This window comes from Gracilinanus agilis, chromosome 3 (assembly GCF_016433145.1).
Source record: "Gracilinanus agilis isolate LMUSP501 chromosome 3, AgileGrace, whole genome shotgun sequence".
Classification (NCBI taxonomy): domain Eukaryota; kingdom Metazoa; phylum Chordata; class Mammalia; order Didelphimorphia; family Didelphidae; genus Gracilinanus; species Gracilinanus agilis.
The window spans coordinates 247,613,196-247,631,417 of NC_058132.1; the positions used below are offsets into that span (position 1 = coordinate 247,613,196).

At 39.8% G+C, this 18,222-nt stretch overlaps 1 protein-coding gene across 1 annotated transcript in view; it reads left to right on the top strand.

The window, feature by feature from the left end:
- Nucleotides 1–17,935, top strand: part of WIPF1 (WAS/WASL interacting protein family member 1) — an 89,784-nt gene extending 71,849 nt beyond the window's left edge. The window contains exons 4-8 of the mRNA XM_044666494.1: nucleotides 2,802–2,981; nucleotides 6,208–6,990; nucleotides 11,891–12,103; nucleotides 12,868–12,981; nucleotides 17,739–17,935. Of these exons, the coding sequence (XP_044522429.1) occupies nucleotides 2,802–2,981; nucleotides 6,208–6,990; nucleotides 11,891–12,103; nucleotides 12,868–12,981; nucleotides 17,739–17,794 (1,346 nt within the window). The 3' untranslated portion in view covers nucleotides 17,795–17,935. The remainder of the gene's footprint in view (nucleotides 1–2,801; nucleotides 2,982–6,207; nucleotides 6,991–11,890; nucleotides 12,104–12,867; nucleotides 12,982–17,738) is intronic.
- Nucleotides 17,936–18,222: the final 287 nt, after the last annotated feature.

Consider the following 18,222-nt stretch of genomic DNA (forward strand, 5'->3'; position numbering starts at 1 on the left):
AAAGAATCTGAGGGCCAGAGAGAAGCAACTTACTGAAGATTGTATACCTAATTAATGTCAGAGCTGAACAGAAAGTTGGGCCCCTGGTGCATCTCTCTTTCCATGGCAACTGCCACCTTCCCACCAGCTTCCTTCTGGTAGTTGAACCTGTTAGCAGATGTTGTTTTGATTTTATTGTTTTGGGGCTCTTGGAGGAGTTCTGTGGGGCAGAGGGGAAGAGAGGTCAGGGCAGAACTCCAGATCTGTGATTTCATGTATAAAAACTGGTACTCCTCTGATACAAATCAATATTTCATCTGTAACTTAAAAATCTCAGAGTGGACAGAACAGTAGGCCTGGAGTCAGAAAGATCTGGGTTCAAATTTGGCCTCAGACATGTCCTAGCTGTGTGACCCTGGCAAGTCACTTAGCCCCAATTGTTTAGCCCTTGCTGCTCTTCTGTCTTAGAACTGATATTAAGGCAGAAGGTAACAGTTTAAAAATTTTTTTAAAAAGTCTTAAAGAGTAGACTGGTATCACTGTGAGGTCAAGTGACTTGTCTAGCAGCAATTATGTATCAAAAAGAGGACGAACATGGATCTTTCTGATTTCAAGGTCAGCCCTTTATCTACCAAGCCACACTGTGTCTCACTTAAGGATGCCCATTTCTTCAGGATATTTAAAAAGTGTTCTGAGACCTGTAGGAACAAGCCCCATCAAATAAGTATTCTCATATTCTGTGTGCCTAAACAGGCAGGTGAGTATTTATACTTTTGTTTCGAACTACATGGGCTTTGCAAACAACCAACAAGACACAGTCCTGTCTTGAATCATAGAATCTAGAATTTGGGGGAGAGAAAGGTTAAAAGGGACCTAATTTGTCACTGTGCCATCACTGTGCTCAGCTTGAAAATGTTAGTCCTGTCTAAATTGTAGCTCTGTAAGTAATTGTTTCATGGTGATCATTATGACTGTAACAAAACTCTTTATAGCTGCTTTTTGTGGTGGTAATAAAAAAAAACTGGAAATTAAGGGGAATACCTTAGCATTAGTTGGGGAATGGCTGAATAAATTATGGCACATGAAAGTGATGGAATAATAAGAGTTATTGTATAGTACTTCATGTAGTTGATACAGTCTCTTGAAGCACATCACTGTGGTACTTTAAGATTTTAAAGTAAAGCACATTACAAATATGAATCTCATTTGATTCTCACCACAACCCTGGGAAGTCACACAGCTAATAAGTGTCTGAGGGTGGATTCGAACTGCGACCTTCCTAATTCCAAGTCCAGCACTCTCTCCACTATGCCACCTAGCTAAATAATTCTTTTATGCTTAAGATAGGAAGAGCCTCAAGCCAATTTTATCTGAACTATAAGGCCACACTAATAATAACTTTATGTTTTGAATTTTAAACCAGTGGCTACCAGTGATTTTTTTTTCAGCCACAGAAACTCAAGAAAGCCTGCTAAGGTGTGGTGGAGGAAATGCCCACAAAGATTAAATCACAGTTCCTCAAGGTGTTTTAGGACAAGTAAAATAATGTCACTAGGGCAGCTAGCCAGCTTAAAGGATAGACTGCTAGGCCTGGAGTCAGAAAGATTCACTGTCCTCAGTTCAAATCTGGCCTCAGACACTTTCTAGCTATGTGAGCCTCAGCAAGTCACTTAACCCTGTCTGCCTCAGTTTCCTCTTCTATAAAATGAGCCAGAGAAGGAAATGGCAGACCATTCCAATATCTCTGCCAAGAAAATCCCAAATGGGGTCATGAAGAGTTGAACCCGACTGAAACAATTTAACAAAACAAGAAAATGTCCGTCCTTACTAGGAAAATGAAGGCTAAGCATGTGAATATAATTTTCTTTCATAGATGAGTGAGTTTGTTTGGTCAACTTTATGGGAGGAAGTTGAAGAAAAAATTTGGTTTTTGTTTTTTTCTTCTGCCAAGAACCAGATTTCTCAGAATACGTGGACTCAGGCAATGTGTTACTGGGTAAAGAATTCTCAATCTGGGGGCAGAGGACTTTGGCTCTTTCATTTTCTAACTTGGTGACCTCTGGCAAAATGAGAAGGCTAAGTAAAGTGTTTTGCAAATCTTAACTATATAAACATCTTCTACTGTCACTTAACCTGTCCTGGCCTCAGTTTCCTCACCTGTAAAATGAAGGAGTTGAACAAGATGACTTCTGAGGCTCTTCCCAACTCTAAATTCATAATCTAATCATCCTATGAAACTCGAATGCATTATTATTTAGGAAGAATAGCCTCCAGATTATGAGCTTTGCAGACCCAGCAATGAAGTGATGACAAACACCACAATGTGAACTTTGTTTCCCCAGCACAAGTAGCTTGCTTCCCAGCACACTGAGAGGCAGACATCGGCCAGAGAAGATTTCGCAGAATCCCAGATCCACTGCCTTTTGGTTAGGGAAAGAGAAAGGAAGAGGGAAGTCAGTGTATATTGGATCACCCACTCCTTTTTCTACTCTGTACTCCTTTGTTATCACCACGGAAATTCCTGCGTTTTCATAGCTGCTATGGAGGGAAGAGAAATGTGGTATTTGAGGTGGGGAGGAGGTAAAGATCTGGGCTTTATTATTAAGGCCCTTCAGAGAAGGACGACAAAATATAGAGAAAGATACTGGAGTGAAGGAGACTCCAAAGGGTACTCATCATCCTGCTGTCCAGGTAGGTCCTTGTTCTCTTGTTTTTCCGTCTCTATTGTTTTATAGAGTCTAGGGCTGGATGAAAAAGCTAGTTATGAAATAACTTTCGTGTTTTCTGTTTGCATTAAAGATTGCATTTTCTTCTCTCTGCAGAACCTAAAGGATCTGGTGGTGGAGGCAGTGGCTTTGGAGGAGGAAGCAGTACTGGTGGATTTGGTGGAAGTTGTGGTGGTGCTTCTGGAGGTGGTTTTGGAGGGAGTGGTCCACCTGGTTTAGGCGGATTATTCCAGGCTGGAATGCCGAAGCTGAGGTCCACAGCCAACCGAGATACTGGTAATGGCATGAATAATCCTTTCTTCCTAATTTAATGAGTTAATGTAGTTCCCCACCATTCGAATCTCTTCATTTTAGAGATAAGGAGACTGAGATAATGTAACTGAGAGTTGAAGTGTCTGACTGTTCATGGTCACATAGGTTGTAGCAGGAATGGGATTTGAACCCTGTGAGCCTAATTACTCTTCCCATAGTACCATGCTGCCTTGATTCTTTCAAAATTATAGCCTATTTTAAATTAAGGCTGTTTTTACAGAATAAACTATATTAAGCAATATTCTCTCTACCAATTTGGTAATATATGAAGTAGACCTATTCCTTCTGTAGAAACAAAGTGTAGTTAACACTCTCTCTACCAATATCAGTGGTAACTTATGGAGCAGCCCTATACTTATGGAGGATAGTTTTCCAGCATAAGCAGAGTTGGGAGAAAATACAGCATCTATGGCCCACTAGTTATGGATCTCTGCTTAGTGGCTTGGCATCCTGGGAATTTGCCCTTTCTACTTTTTGGAAGTTGTCTGACTCTGCTCTCCAGTTTATCTTTTAGATCACTTTCTAAAATCAGTCTCTTGCACTTAAATCATAAGGATCTAATATGGGGGTGATCTTCCTGAAATCTCAGGGGATTTGCAAACCCCTACCAAATACCTAAAACAAGGTCTCATCTGTGGGAGGCATTCATCGAATTCCTGATGATGATACTGGAATTGCAATCCCCTTTTTTAAAAATTAGAATATAATTTCAACGGATAGTCTGATACATTTACTTATTTTTGAGTTACCATTTTTCTTTATATGTATAGCAAAGTAATATGTAATAGTGAATATAATACATATGATTTGTTGTAAATATGTAATAAATTATCATAAATATGCTTATGATGCTAAAAATATGCTGATGGGACCCTCCGAAGCAGCATCTGCTCTGAGTTGATGATAGCACAGTAAAAACTTAAAATATCTCCCCTGTCTCTATGAGTTGTACTCAAATGAAAACCTTAGCCTACTGCATGAGATTATCTCGTCTATCCAAAGACATAAGAAATTACCTAAGAAAATGCTCCTCAAAATGCTCACTTAGATAAGGAAGGGAACGGGAAGAATAAATTCTACTTTCTGACCCAACCCACTTTAGTATCCTTCATTGTTGTTGTTGTTGCTCAATCATATCTGACTCTTTGTGACCCCATTTGGGGTTTTCTTGAAAAGATACTGGATTGGTTTGCCATTTTCCTCTCTGATTCATTTTAGAGATGAGGAAACAGGGGCAAAAAGGATTAAGTGACTTACCTGGAGTCACACAGTTATTAAGTGTCTGAGGCCAGATTTGAACTCAGGCCTTCCTGACTGCAGACCTGGCACTAAATTCACTGTGCCACCTAGCTGCAGTATCTTTTTGAAAAAAAAAATCATAAAATACACACACACACACACACACACACACACACACACACACACATTCATATTTTCTCTCTCTTTCTCTCTTTCAACTTGCCCTTGAAAGGCCTTTCCTTTTGATGGGAAAGGATGGCCAATATATTTTGACATATCAGACTCAGCAGAGGGTCTTCCTCTGACCAATGCAAGCTCTCATACCAGAATTATTACTCTGGTATTTTTGACTTGGCTCACCTTTAACATTTTATGTCCTCTCTCCTCCAATTGATGCCATTTCACTCAAGCATTCTTCTCCCTGAAATGGCCAGCCCTCTGTGTAAGGCACTTAACTTCTCAGGTTCAATTTCCTTGGGCTGAGGATTACAATAGAACTTATCTCCCAAGGTTATTTTGAGCTTCAAATGAAATAATTGAAGCAAAATGCTTTGAAAACCTTTAATAGCATATATATTTTTTATTTAATTTTTTTTTTTTACTGCTGTTTGGATCTTCTTAACTTCCATTTTTCTCAGATACTTGACTCCCTCCATATGTATTCATGATCTTTAATCTGGAACGACTGACCTAGGATGGGGGGCGGGGGGGACTTATTTGGACTGATTACATCAATCCTTCACTTACTGCTATGTTTGGTATGGTAAGAGCTCCTGGTCAAAAGCAGTGTTTCTCAAATTGTAAAACTCAGTTTCCAAGATCATCATGAGTTCTAAGAAGATGAATATTTGTTCAGTCATTTCAACCATGTCTGACTCTTTGTGACCCCATTTGGGGTTTTCTTGGCAAAGATACTAAAGTGGTTTGCCATTTCCTTCTCCAGCTCATTTTACAGATGAAAAAACTGAGTTAAATAAGGTTAATTGACTTGCTCATAGTCACACAGCTAGTAAATATCTGTGGCCAAATTTGAATATCAAGACTATGAGCCTGGTGCTCTTTACAATGAGCCACCCACCTACGTGCTATAAGGAAATGAATAAGATGGGGTAGAAATAAGAGTATTTTTCAGCTTTGTTATGTCATTTGATCATAGAGTTAGAGCTGGAAGGGAATTCAGTTTGTCCAACCCCCTCATTTAGCAGACAAGAAAACTAAGGCTCAGAGAAGTTGATGATTTGCCCAGGATCACATAGTGGCCAAAACAGAATTCAAACCATGATCTTCTGATTCTAAATTGATGGATGATTCCAGTGTACTCTTGCTGGTGGCCCCATCCAGTTCATGCTAACTATGTAATAAGGCTGTCCTAATCTATCTAATTTGAAAGGAAAATAATCCATCAGGAAAGAATTCAGTTGTCCATTTCAGTCAGTCCTGCATAAAGGCACTCCAGTTACAGCTGCCTTTTCTACCCCATTTTTACTTGCCAGACTTTCCTCTGACAGCCTTTGCCAACCTCCATTTTTCCTTGTTGGGAGACTCCAATTTGTCACATTTTTTCACCTAGCACAGTCTTTATACCTGGGAAGACTGTATTTTTTTTAAACCACAAGTTTAAAGGATAATTGTTTGGGGAATTTTTTTTTGTTTTGTTTCATTTTAATAGTATGAACTAAATAATAACTTTAGCTCCATTTAGTGGTCTGCCCTTAATGGCAACTCATGTTCAGTAATTGTGTTGAGAAATTGGTATAGAACCTTCCAAAATCCACTGAGTTCATGGGACTAGAAGGCATTTAGAAATTATCTAATCCATTCCCCTACCTAGATAAATGAATGGATGGCCTTATTTTAGAATTCTCTAGAAAAAGAGGTTCATATTTGAGGAAGTACTTTCGGTCTTCTTTTTCCTTTTTATTAGTCTCTAACAAGCTATTATCTTCTCCAGTTTCAGATTCAGGAGGAACCCGTCCCCCCATTTTGCCCCCAGGAGGAAGAGCTACATCCGCCAAGCCATTTACCCCTCCAGGTGGTGTAGGGCGATTTCCCACACCTTCTCCAGGCCACAGAAGTGGTCCTCCCGAGCCCCAGAGGAATCGAATGCCTCCTCCTCCCAGGCCTGACCTGAGTTCCAAGCCCGACAGTGGGCCACCTCCTGTGCCCAGCACACCAAGACCGACACAATCAAATCTCCACAACCGAGGCTCTCCCCCTGTACCCAGCGGAGTACACCGACAGCCCAGCCTGGGGCCAACTCCTCCTCCTTTCCCTGGGAACCGAAGTGCAGGGTTTGGAGGTTCTATTCGACAGTCATCTCCAGGCTCTTCATCCCCCTTCTCCAACAGGCCTCCCCTTCCTCCCGCCCCCAGCAGGGCCATGGATGACAAACCACCACCACCTCCTCCTCCAATGGGCAACCGGCCAGCCATCAATAGAGAAGGGGCTCCTCCGCCTCCTCCTCCACAAAACAATAAGCCTCCTGTGCCTTCCACTCCCAGGCCATCTTCCTCTTCCCAGGCCCCACCGCCTCCTCCTCCTCCCAGCAGGCCAGGTCCTCCTCCTGTGCCTCCAGTTTCCTGTGGCAATGATGAAATCCCCAGGCTTCCCCAACGGAACCTATCCCTCACTTCTTCTGCTCCTCTCTTGCCTTCACCGGGGAGGTCAGGTCCACTTCCTCCCCCACCCAATGAGAGGCCACCTCCTCCGGTGAGAGATCCACCAAGCAGATCAGGTATGGCAAAATCTCCAGAAACCCCACAGGCCAACTTTGTATCATCCATGGCACTCCATCAACAAACACTTATTAAGGGTTTGCTGTGTGCCGGGACTATGCTAAGTGCTGGGGCTATAAAGAGAGGCACAGGCATTTCCTGCCCTGGACATGCTTATGTTCTAAAGGGGATCCAGGATCCACAAATCTTGAGATAATATTCAGAGATGGGGATAAGAACTGGACCTTTGGTTCTCCCAATTCAGGTCAGGGCCTCTGCTATAACTTAGGATCTTAGGGCAGAGATGTTTAACCAAGGTCGGTGAATTTTTAAAAATATTTTTGATAACTCTATTTCACTATAACTGATTTCCTTTGTAACCTTATGAATTTTATTTACACATTTGAAAAAAATTTTTGGAAAAGAGGCCCACAGAATTCATTCACCCCATTGCCAAAGTGGCTTATAACTCAAAAAGCTCTACTACCCCATCTTAGAGAGTTGCCTGAGATCACTGAGGGGTTGTTATAACTTTTTTTCAACCAAAGAGTATTAATTAAGGATCTACTATGTATTGGGTACTTTGACAGATGACAGGAATACAAATACAAAGAGTGAAGCAATTCTTTCTTACAAGGGGCTCATTCTAAGGGGAGAGACAAATACATATAAAAATATATACCATACAAATATGAAATGTGTAAATACAAATACACAGATATGCCTTCCACATCACAGGGGTTAGGGGCCCCCACCATCTAGAAAATCCACATAAAATTTTTTTATCCCTCCTTTCATTCCAGAGAAGTCTGAATTTTTTTCTTTTTCTTTTATGGGGTATTTCCAGTACCTTGTTGTAAATTTGGGGTTAGGTATTTGGTCACAGGCTATACAGTTTGTAAACTTTTTCTGTGTTGTCTACTGGCCTTCATGTGTCATCTGCAGCTTCTGCAAAACTCCCCCAAATTTTTTGTTTAATTTCTTATATGTAATATATCAAAACCACATTGGGGAAAGTGGAAATGTGGAAGGGACATCTGTATCTACAATATGGATAAAAATTCTAGATACATAGTTTAGGAGAGAAGGCACTGAGGGAGTCAAAAAAGGCCCCATGCAGAAGATGGTCCTCGAGCAGCCTCTTAGAAGAGGAAACAGCCTCCCTATAAGGCAGAGATAAGGAGATGAGGATGCCCAATGCAGTCACACAGCCAGTATTTGTCAGAAGCAAGAAGTAAGCCTGGGTCCTTCTGGCTTCTAGGCCACCTCTCAGCTACCAGGCCACTTTATCTTTGCAATAATATTAACAGCTTATATTTCTTTAAGGCTTTCATAACACTTTCCTCAAAAACAACCCTATGGGTTAGTCAGGATAAAATGCTTTTTACTCATTTTAGAAATAAAGAAACTGAGGATTAGAGAGAATAAATTACTTCTCTAATGAGAGCTTAGATTGAAGCAGCTCTCCCAGAGGTGGGCATGCATACTATTCCCTCCCCAATTATTGGAAAGTCCAAGGAAGAGTTGCTTTTGGCTATGTCCCAACAAAGAGTTCTCCTCCAAAGAGACTGGGAACTGCCTCTCCTTGTTCCTTCTTGCTCAATTGCCAGTCCTCATTGTCACAGTAGCCCCTCCCCACACCCCATTACAAGAACCATATACTAACCAAAAACCCTTTATCAAGGAGACAGAGCATGTATGTCCCTCCCCATAGAGACAAGCACATATGCCCAGCTCTGTGGGAAGTGATCTAACCCAATGGTTTCAAACTTAAGGAGAAATGCATCCTTGCTCACCACATATTGACTTAGAAAACTACAAATTAACATTATCTAGGGTGTATTGTGTTTTTATTTCTTTTCCTAAATGTTTCCTGATTATATTTTAGTCTTGATTCTTGCCACAGTCTGGGATTTTGAGGGCTGCTTGTGGCCCGTAGGCTCCAAATTTGATACCTCTGAATTTAATTCACCCCTCATCCTATTCTACTCTATTTATGCAAGGTCATTCTAGTGACTGTGTTAAGCACTTGGGGATCAAAAATGAAAATTAAATAGTTCCAATCCCCAAGGAGCTTGCATTCTGTCAGGGAAGTTCCGTGTGTGTGTGTGTGTGTGTGTGTGTGTGTGTGTGTGTGTGTGTGTACATTTTTATGTACTTAATCTATAGGTCTTTGTTTATGGTTCATTTATGCTTGATCAAGATGGGGACAAGAACTCAGACTTTCTTACTCCTTAGTGTTCTTTCCCCTATAGCAATATTTTCCTCAACTGAATAAGTTTTTCTTCAAATTGGGAATTGAATCTCAATCTTCTGTGGGATACAATGTCATTAGGGAGATAGTTTTTCTGGGAATGTTTAATTAATTTTCAAGATGCTTCTCATTCTGTCTTTGGGCCATTTAACTGTCATTAGCAAAGGACATTCCTTGAAATATCAAGGAAAGATCAGAGGTAAAATTTGCTTTCCTATTTGTTAACTCTAGTAAAGAATCCAACCACAGAGATTGAAATTTTTTGTAAAAGAAGGCTTATCAAAGGCAATTCGCCTACTCCATTTTTAAGAATTAATTACAGTGCATATGACACAATTAATCTGCATTTGAGATAAGAATAAGATCTCTTTATTTTGTTGTTATAAAAGATTCAAGGGATCCTTGCTGAAATATTTACTCAGGAGGTACATAATTTTTACTACTACACAGAATCATTTTAAAAATAATTTATTAATTTTTTTAGCATTTGTTTATACCTTTAGATTAGCCTCTTTAGTGAGTATTCCGAGCACCTAAGTGAAATGCAAATTAAGGTTAGTCTGCTTTTCTTAAGGAAAGGAAATTGTCTGATGCTTTGCTCTCTGGCAAACTTTGATTTAAGAGATTAAAGCTTGGAACACATCCCTCTGGAATTTACCAGCTAATCTTTTTTTTCACCTAAATGTCCAAGGACCCCTCTGAAGGGGAAAACCCAAGAGGGAACTTCTCTTTTCAATATATCAGCTGGTTGGTTTCCTAATGATACTGCTGTCAGGGACTGATTGTGATTGAAACTGTTCATTACAGGAATGTGCCTGTGAATGCATCAATGATACTTTGTATTTAAAGAACATCTTACTGCTATGTATCTCAAAGGACTTTTTATTAAAGAAAAACATCTTGCTTTTTAGCATTCAAACATTAAATATCTATTAATATGCTACTATGTGTCAGACACTTGGGAAAGTGCTGAGAATACAAAAAGAAGCAAAAGGCAGCCCCTCCCTTCAAGGAGCTTACAATCTTTTGGGGGAGTTGATGGGCAAAAAAATATACAAAAACACACACACACAAAATACAAAGCAGGCTGTCTCAGGACACTTAGGTTCCCTCCAGGTCTAAATCTCTAATTATATTGTCCACCAAATAAAATAACTGATAAAATGGCTCAAAAAGAATGACAAAACATTTTTTCAGGATCTAAGGATTAAATAGGTTAAATCATTAAAGGGAAAATGTTCCTTGACTAAAGTAGAACATTGTCTGATCTCTAGCAGCACAACCAACTACCCAAATAACCCCTTCTAGCCTGTATTACTGTGTATTACTTTGTATACATATCAATCAATTAAGTATTTATGTGTTGGGACAACTCAGTGGCTCAATAGATAGAGGGCTGGGAAATTCTGGCTTCAAATCTGGCCTCAAACACTTCCTAACTATGTAGCCCTGGACAAATCACTTAGCCCATTGCCTAGCCTTTACTGCTCTTCTGCCTTTGAACCAAGATTTAGTATTGATTCTAAGATAATTAAATGTATTATTATTATTATTATATCATTGATTCTAAGGTAAGGACTGTGTTTTTATTTTTTAAATAAGCATTTATGTGCTAGATACAGCACTGGCACTGGAGATGCAAAAACAAAAATGAAGTTGTTCCAATCCTCTAGGAAACTTCCAGCTGGGTAGATACATAAGTATAGGCATATATTTTTATGTAGGTAAATTAATGTGAATCTTTGCTAATGGTTCATATATGCTTTGCCATTTTGTATACGCCTTAAATCATAGCCTCCTGAAGTCATTTCCATGGGAGCTTAGATTCAGAGCTAAAAGGAATCTTAGAGGCTATCTAGCCCATCCTCCACATTTTAAAGATGATTCAAATCCCTTTATTTTACAGCTGATTGGATATTTTTATTAATCTTCTTTTAAAAATAAGATGTTTTTAGTTTAATGAGAAAAATGGGGCCACAGGAGATTAAGTAACTGCCCGAGTTCCTACAATGGCAGAGCTGGGATTTGAACCTTTGTCCACCCAGCTTTATAATATAACATTTTTTCCATTGCACCGCATAGCCATCATGATTGCTAACATTTATATAGCATTTTAAGGTTTGCCAAGTATTTTACATACATATATCACATATATGTAATTTTATTTGACCTTCTTTTTTTTTTTTAAACCCTTGTACTTTGGTGTATTGTCTCATAGGTGGAAGATTGGTAAGGGTGGGCAATGGGGGTCAAGTGACTTGCCCAGGGTCACACAACTGGGAAGTGGCTGAGACCAGGTTTGAACCTAGGATCTCCTGTCTCTAGGCCTGACTCTCACTCCACTGAGCTACCCAGCTGCCCCTTGACCTTCTTAATAACTTTGCAAAGTGGATGCTATCATCATCTGCATTTTAGAAGTGAGGAAACTGAGGCTAAAAGAGGTTTAGTGATTGACTCAGGATCCCACAACTAGACAGCATCTGGAACAGGATATGATCTCCTCTTCCGATTTCCCAAGTCCCCACTTCATTCTGCTTACTACCTAGCTATCTTAATTGAGGTATGTTGCATGTCATGAAGCTGATGAAAATTATCTTACTTGTTACTGTCAATTGTAATGAAAGTGTGAGATGCCATATTGTCTTCCTTTATTTTTAATACTTCAGGACCTCTCCCACCACCTCCACCTATAAACAGAAATGGCAATACTTCCCGAGCACTGCCTTCTACTCCTCAACTGCCTTCCAGAGGTGGCTTAGAAAACCAGAGAGGTAGCCCAAGGCCTCCTCTTCCTCCAGACAGGCCTGGCTCTGGAGCTCCACCTCCCCCACCACCCTCATCTTCAATGAGAAATGGCTTCCAAGATTTATCATGTGAAGGTGAGATATGATCCCCATTTATTTTACACTGCTGCTGGCCTGTTCTTGTTTGTGTTTGTAAATCATTGATAAATAAAAACAACTTTTTAAATTCCTCCCCTACTCTTAATGATTCTGGGACCCTAACAGTGCATCTTCCATAGTGACTTAAAACTAAAGATAGTAAGGCCAGAATAAAAAAGAGGGAGAGCTGATAATTTTTCCCAGAGCTTGTCTTTGTTTGCTTCTCATTGTGACAAGATAATTTTTCCCTCACCTACCTACTTTTGTTTGCCATTATATCAAAATGGAGAATTACAAGATTCTAGAATCCTAAAAGAATAATGATTTTCCACCCAGTATTACCTTACTTCTGGACAGTTTGCAAAGAAGGAAGAAGCCAAAGGAGTCACTCCAGCAAACTGCCACTGTTATGGGAGTCACTTCAGTTAATCATGCTTCTTCTTTGCCTTTTGGGAGAAAAGATGATGCTGGTCCTGGCTGGCCCAATACTTGCATTTCTTTTATAGCTGATCATGTCAAATATCGTCCTGTGAATCTATCAGATGTGGCTGTCTTAGGTAGTGGTTGCACTAATGGGCTAATTAACAAATATCTTTTAGAACATTTGCTATACTGGGTCTTTGTTTAAGTGCTTTTCTTTTATGAACATAAACCCAAAAGTAGTTTGGACCTAATTGTGGTTGAATTTCATTCAGTCTATTTGGTTATTATCCTTGTAGGAGATTGTCTTTTATTGACAGTATCATTTGATTTTTCCTCAGATGAGTGGGAAAGCAGATTCTACTTCCATCCGCTGTCTGATTTGCCGCCTCCAGAGCCATATGTACCAATGACCAAGAGTTACCCCAGTAAAGTGGCAAGAAATGAAAGCCGAAGTAAGTATTTCCCTAAATGTCCTTGAGTGATTTAAACATGGGACTGACTAATTGGCTTTATTGTTAGCAACATCCATTTGTCATTATTAAAAGAGAAGTTTATCAGATGGGGAAAGAGGTAAAGGATTTCCTTTCAAGATCATTTGAATTGATTATCCTCTAGTAAATGGATAATATCTTCACGTAATGAGGATTTTTGTTATACCCAGTCTGTCCTCCATAGACAATTCTTTTAAGTTATCCATTTAGGGTCAGCTAGGAGGTTCAGTAATGGAAAGCCTGGCCTAGAGACAGGAGGTCCTGGGTTCAAATTTGGCCTCAGACACATTCTACCTCTGTGACCCTGGGCAAGTCACTTAACCTCAATTGCTTAACCCTTACTTCTCTTCTCTTTTGGAGCCAATACTTATTTTTGATTCTAAAACAGAAGATAGGAGTTTTAAACGAATAAAAAAGAGATATTTGATATTGGAATCACAGAGTTTGGCAGATAATTAAATGGGATAAAGAAGGGAGAGGAAGAGGCAGAGATGACTTGGAAATGTGTCAGGGTAATGAGAAGGATCAGAATATTATCCATTGAAAGGGAGAGTTGGGAGAAGAAGTCTATTTAGGTGGGAGATTGATGCTTACCTGCCTCTCTCATCCCTATACACAGGATCCAGCCTCATCTCCAATCTCAGAAATAAGTGAGAAGGGCTTTTCAGTATCCTGACATAATTGTCAGAGAACCGTTATACTAAAATTTAATACTTTCATCCATAGGATAGGCCATTCTACTGTCCCTCAAGCCTATTTATTCTTCCTTATGACATAATTTTCATAAGCTTGGTTCATTGGTTTTCTACCCCCTTACCCATTAGAACCAGCAGGCTAAAAATAATAAGTGACAGATAATTAGAAGCCTGAACACTGACATCAGGTAGAGGGGACGGGTAATAATCTCACATTAAGAGAAGAAACAAAAAAATAACCTAAAAAGTGGAGGAAGAGAGGTGGATCATTGGATAGAGAGCCAGACCTGGAGATGGACAAATCTGGCCTTCCATGTGATCCTGGACAAGTCACTTAACTCTCATTGCCTAGCCCTTACCAGTCTTCTTCTGCCTCAGAACCAATACATAGTGTTGATTCCAAGACAGAAAATAAGGGTTTAAAAAAAATAAACTAAAAGGTAGACTTAGAATTGTGCTGATTATTACTGCATTATAGATAGAATAATAGATATTCATAAAGATAATAATAATAGCTAATATTTATATAGCACTTACTATGTGCTACCAGTGATGGGCAAACTTTTTAAAGAGGGGGCCAAAGGAAAGGAAATGCTCATCTGTCAGTCTGTTTCTAAGGCAACTCTTTTGAAGTTTCATTATATTGTATCCTATTCATTGTGTTCATCAGATTAGGAATAATGTCCCCTGGCCGAATAGAACATTTCAGGGAGTCACATCTGGCCTGAGGGCCATAGTTTGCCATTCACTGTACTAGATGCTACTATTATATAACTTTATTATATATTATATAACGCTTACAATTATATATATAATATAACACTTACAATTATAATCTCATTTGCTTCTCACAAGAACCCTGGAAAATGCTATTATTATCCCCATTTTACAGCAAGGAAACTCAGACAAATACAGATTAAGTGATTTGCCCTCAAATCTGGACCCAGGGCTCTTTTCACTGGGCCAGCTACCTGATGACATTGAGATAATGAGGTTAAGAGATTGGACCTATAATAGAGAACCCTCCCCCCCCAGAGGAGGAACCTTCTTCTTCAATGCAGGTCGGCACCTTATTAGCAACTTATAATCTTAAAGGATCACCTAGAACAGTTAGAAGTTGGTCCAGGATCAGAAGTACAACTTGAAATCAAGACTTCTTGGCTTCAAGTCCAGCTTTCTACCCATTGTTCCACACCGTCTTTCCCTGAATTGGAAAGAAAAAGTTAAATTACAGTCAGCATTCCCTATTTATTAAAAGTGACTTACATAATTTAAAACTACTTCCATCAAAAATAGTTTAAATAGAGGCAGCTAGATGGCTTAGTAGATAGAGAGCCAGGCTTGTAGATCGGGAGAGGAGTGAAATCTGGGTTCAAATGTAGCCTCAGACACTTCCTAGCTATGTGACCCTGGGCACCCCTACTTGCCTAGTCCTTACTTGGAACTGATAGTATTGATTCTAAGATAAGAGGTAAGGGGCTTTATATAGACATATAGGATATTATAAATATATTAAATGTCATAATATATTAAATACATATGGTTTAATTCAAATGAACTTCAAGCACTTGGAATTCACTTATTAGGACAGTTTCTCCCCCTGACAATGCCCCCTGAACGAGACATCATTTTACAATGCTTTTGTCAGACAAATACAGTGCTTGCAGTTTGGGGGTGGGGGTGGGAAATAAATCTTTGAGTGAGGCATATATCTGTTACTATTATCACATCTTTATTACAGGAGAGAACTTTGTCTGATAAGAAAGATATAATTGTGTTTCTTCCTTTTGGGGGCTATTACTATGTTTGGGTATATTTAAAGGAATAAAAGTTTTGTGTCCAAGAGTAAACAGAAGGCCTGAATATCTTCCCTGGTTCCATTGATCCATTTTTTTCTTTTTAGTTTTTAAACTCTTAGCTCTGTCTCAGAATCAATTGATTCAAAAGCAGAAGAGCAGTAAGGGCTAGGCAATGGGGGTTAAGTGACTTGCCCAGGATCACACAGTTAGGAAGTGTCTTAGGTCAGATTTGAACCCAAGACCTCCCCTCTCTAGACCTAGATCTCTATCCACTGGGCCACCTGGCTGCCTCCATAGAAACATTCTTACTCCAGTTTGAACATGATTTGTCTTTAAGTTAATTGCCCAGCCATCTCCCAAAGTGAAAGATAGAATTGTATATGGCATTTGGGGGACACATACTGACATAGTTCTGCAACCATGGGTTGCATAAGTGTAGTCGCTGAACCTCTCAGTCCCTGCCCTGCAACCACCAGGGAACCTCTCCAAGATCATTATTTATAGATGAATATAGAGGGACTTTCCACATTGGAAGTGCCCTATGCTCTGCAGAACAAAACAGATAAATACATATTGTATTTTATACTTTATAGATATTGATTTTATAAAGCATGATTTTTTTTTCAGCATGGCAATTCTTGTTATTCATCTGTTATAATATTTACCAACAAGCAGTTCTTCTAAACACCTGTTGTCCCCACCTGGACAACAAGCCCAGCTCACAGGAGCCTAGAATCAGAGACGCAGAGCTGAGAGGGACCTTAGAAGTGCTCAGGCTCAGACCCCTTATTTTACAAGTGAGGAAACGAGAGCCTGGAGCATCTAAGAGATTTGTCCATTTAAGAGCTAGACAAATATCTGGGGTAGAATCTGAACCCAGATCTTCCTGACTTTAATTCAAGCACTCTACCCCATCTGCTAGCTCCTGGAAGGGAACTCAAGTCTATTGCTGTTTCCCACTCAGAGTTACAGACTGTTGTGTGCATTGAATATCAGCAAAATACCATTTTGGTGAATTACAACCCATTTTGTGGAAGCTCCCTAAGATGGTTTTCCCCCATGATGTGCATGCCAATGAGCATGTCCCTGTGACAATCCCCAAGGATTTCTTGTTGGCTTAGTCCCATTCTGTGAAAAAACCAAACTCCCTACTCCACAGACCCAGTTCTAATCATTATACTAAGTAGCATTAAGATAGCACTTTAAGATTTACACGGTGTTTTACATGTATGTCATGTGATCCTTGTAAGAATCCTATGAGATATTATCTTTGTTTTTTAATTGGGGAAACTAAGGCAGCGAGAAGTTAAATGACTCACCCAGCTCACACATCTAGTAAGGGTCTCAGACAGATTTGGAACTTGATCTTTTCTGGCCCCATCTATTACTGTGACCATGACACCAATCAGATGACTCTGTATCCTAATATAGTCTCATATAGTGTAAAGTGGGCAGCCAGCATAACTATTGAGATAGACATTGTAGGGGGTAAAAAGAAAACCAAGCTCAATCATGGGGACACTTAACTAGGGTAGACAAGCTCAGCTGCCTTGTGACCAACAACGCTCCTGAGGATTTTTAATGGTGTCATACTGGTGTTATCCCTAATGGCTGACCAAATTAGAGGGGATTTTTAAGGATTTTCTTCATGTTAGAAATGGGTTGAATTGAATTGGCTATGAAACGTAGCAGCCTTGTACATGTGCTCAGCAGCCCAGGGTGAGGAACCGTGTCTGTTTAGCAGCTACACATATATTATTAAGCCCCTGCTGTGTACACAGTGCTGGGTTAGACCCAGTGATCCCAAAAGCCTTTCCTTTAGGATCCTGGAGTCTACTTCTGTTCCCTTCACTTATTACCTACATGACATGTGTTTGCTTAAGTTGTTGGGTCAGCAAGTCTATAATTATACTACTGGGGGGCAACTAGGTGGCTCAGTGAATTGAGAGTCAGGCCCAGAGATAGGAGGTCCTGGGTTCAAATCTAAGCTAGGACACCTCCTAGCTGAGTGACTCTGGACAAGTCACTTAACCCCCATGGCCTAACCCTTACCACTCTTCTGCCTTGGAACCAATATTGGTTCCAAGGCAGATGATAAAGGTTTAAAAAAACAATAATTCTCTTACTGTCCCTTTATTTTCATATGAAAGAAATTAAGCATTCTAACCAAAGCACTCCTTGACTTTCCCATCATCTTTCTTTTTTCCCCCTTTCATCTTCCCAGGTGGCTCCAACAGGAGGGAAAGAGGTGCTCCCCCACTTCCCCCCATCCCAAGGTGAATGAGGTGGTCGACCTGCCTCGGCCAATCGCTATATTTACCTGAACTGAAGAGCTGCTTCTGTTGTCACCGTTGGAAAATCGGCCCCTTCACTTTGCCCTCCCCACCCCCCATCGTTGCCTCTTTTTTTGTGTTCCCTTCATGTGGCCGAAGGGTAAAAGATGGGGCTATATTGGCTATATGTGTAGATTTTGTGGATTTACCAAAAACCAAGTCATAAAATGCACCTAGCATTTATGACCAGTATATAGATATATATACATATACATACATATGTATGCATATATAGAATGTGTATGTGTATATATATACATATATGTATTATTCTCAAAGCTAGTGCTTGCTTCAACTGCTGCCTGCATGTTGAAAAATAACAAGTTTCAAAATTCAAGTTAGCAGAACAAAGTCTGAGCATTTACTGCTTATTTG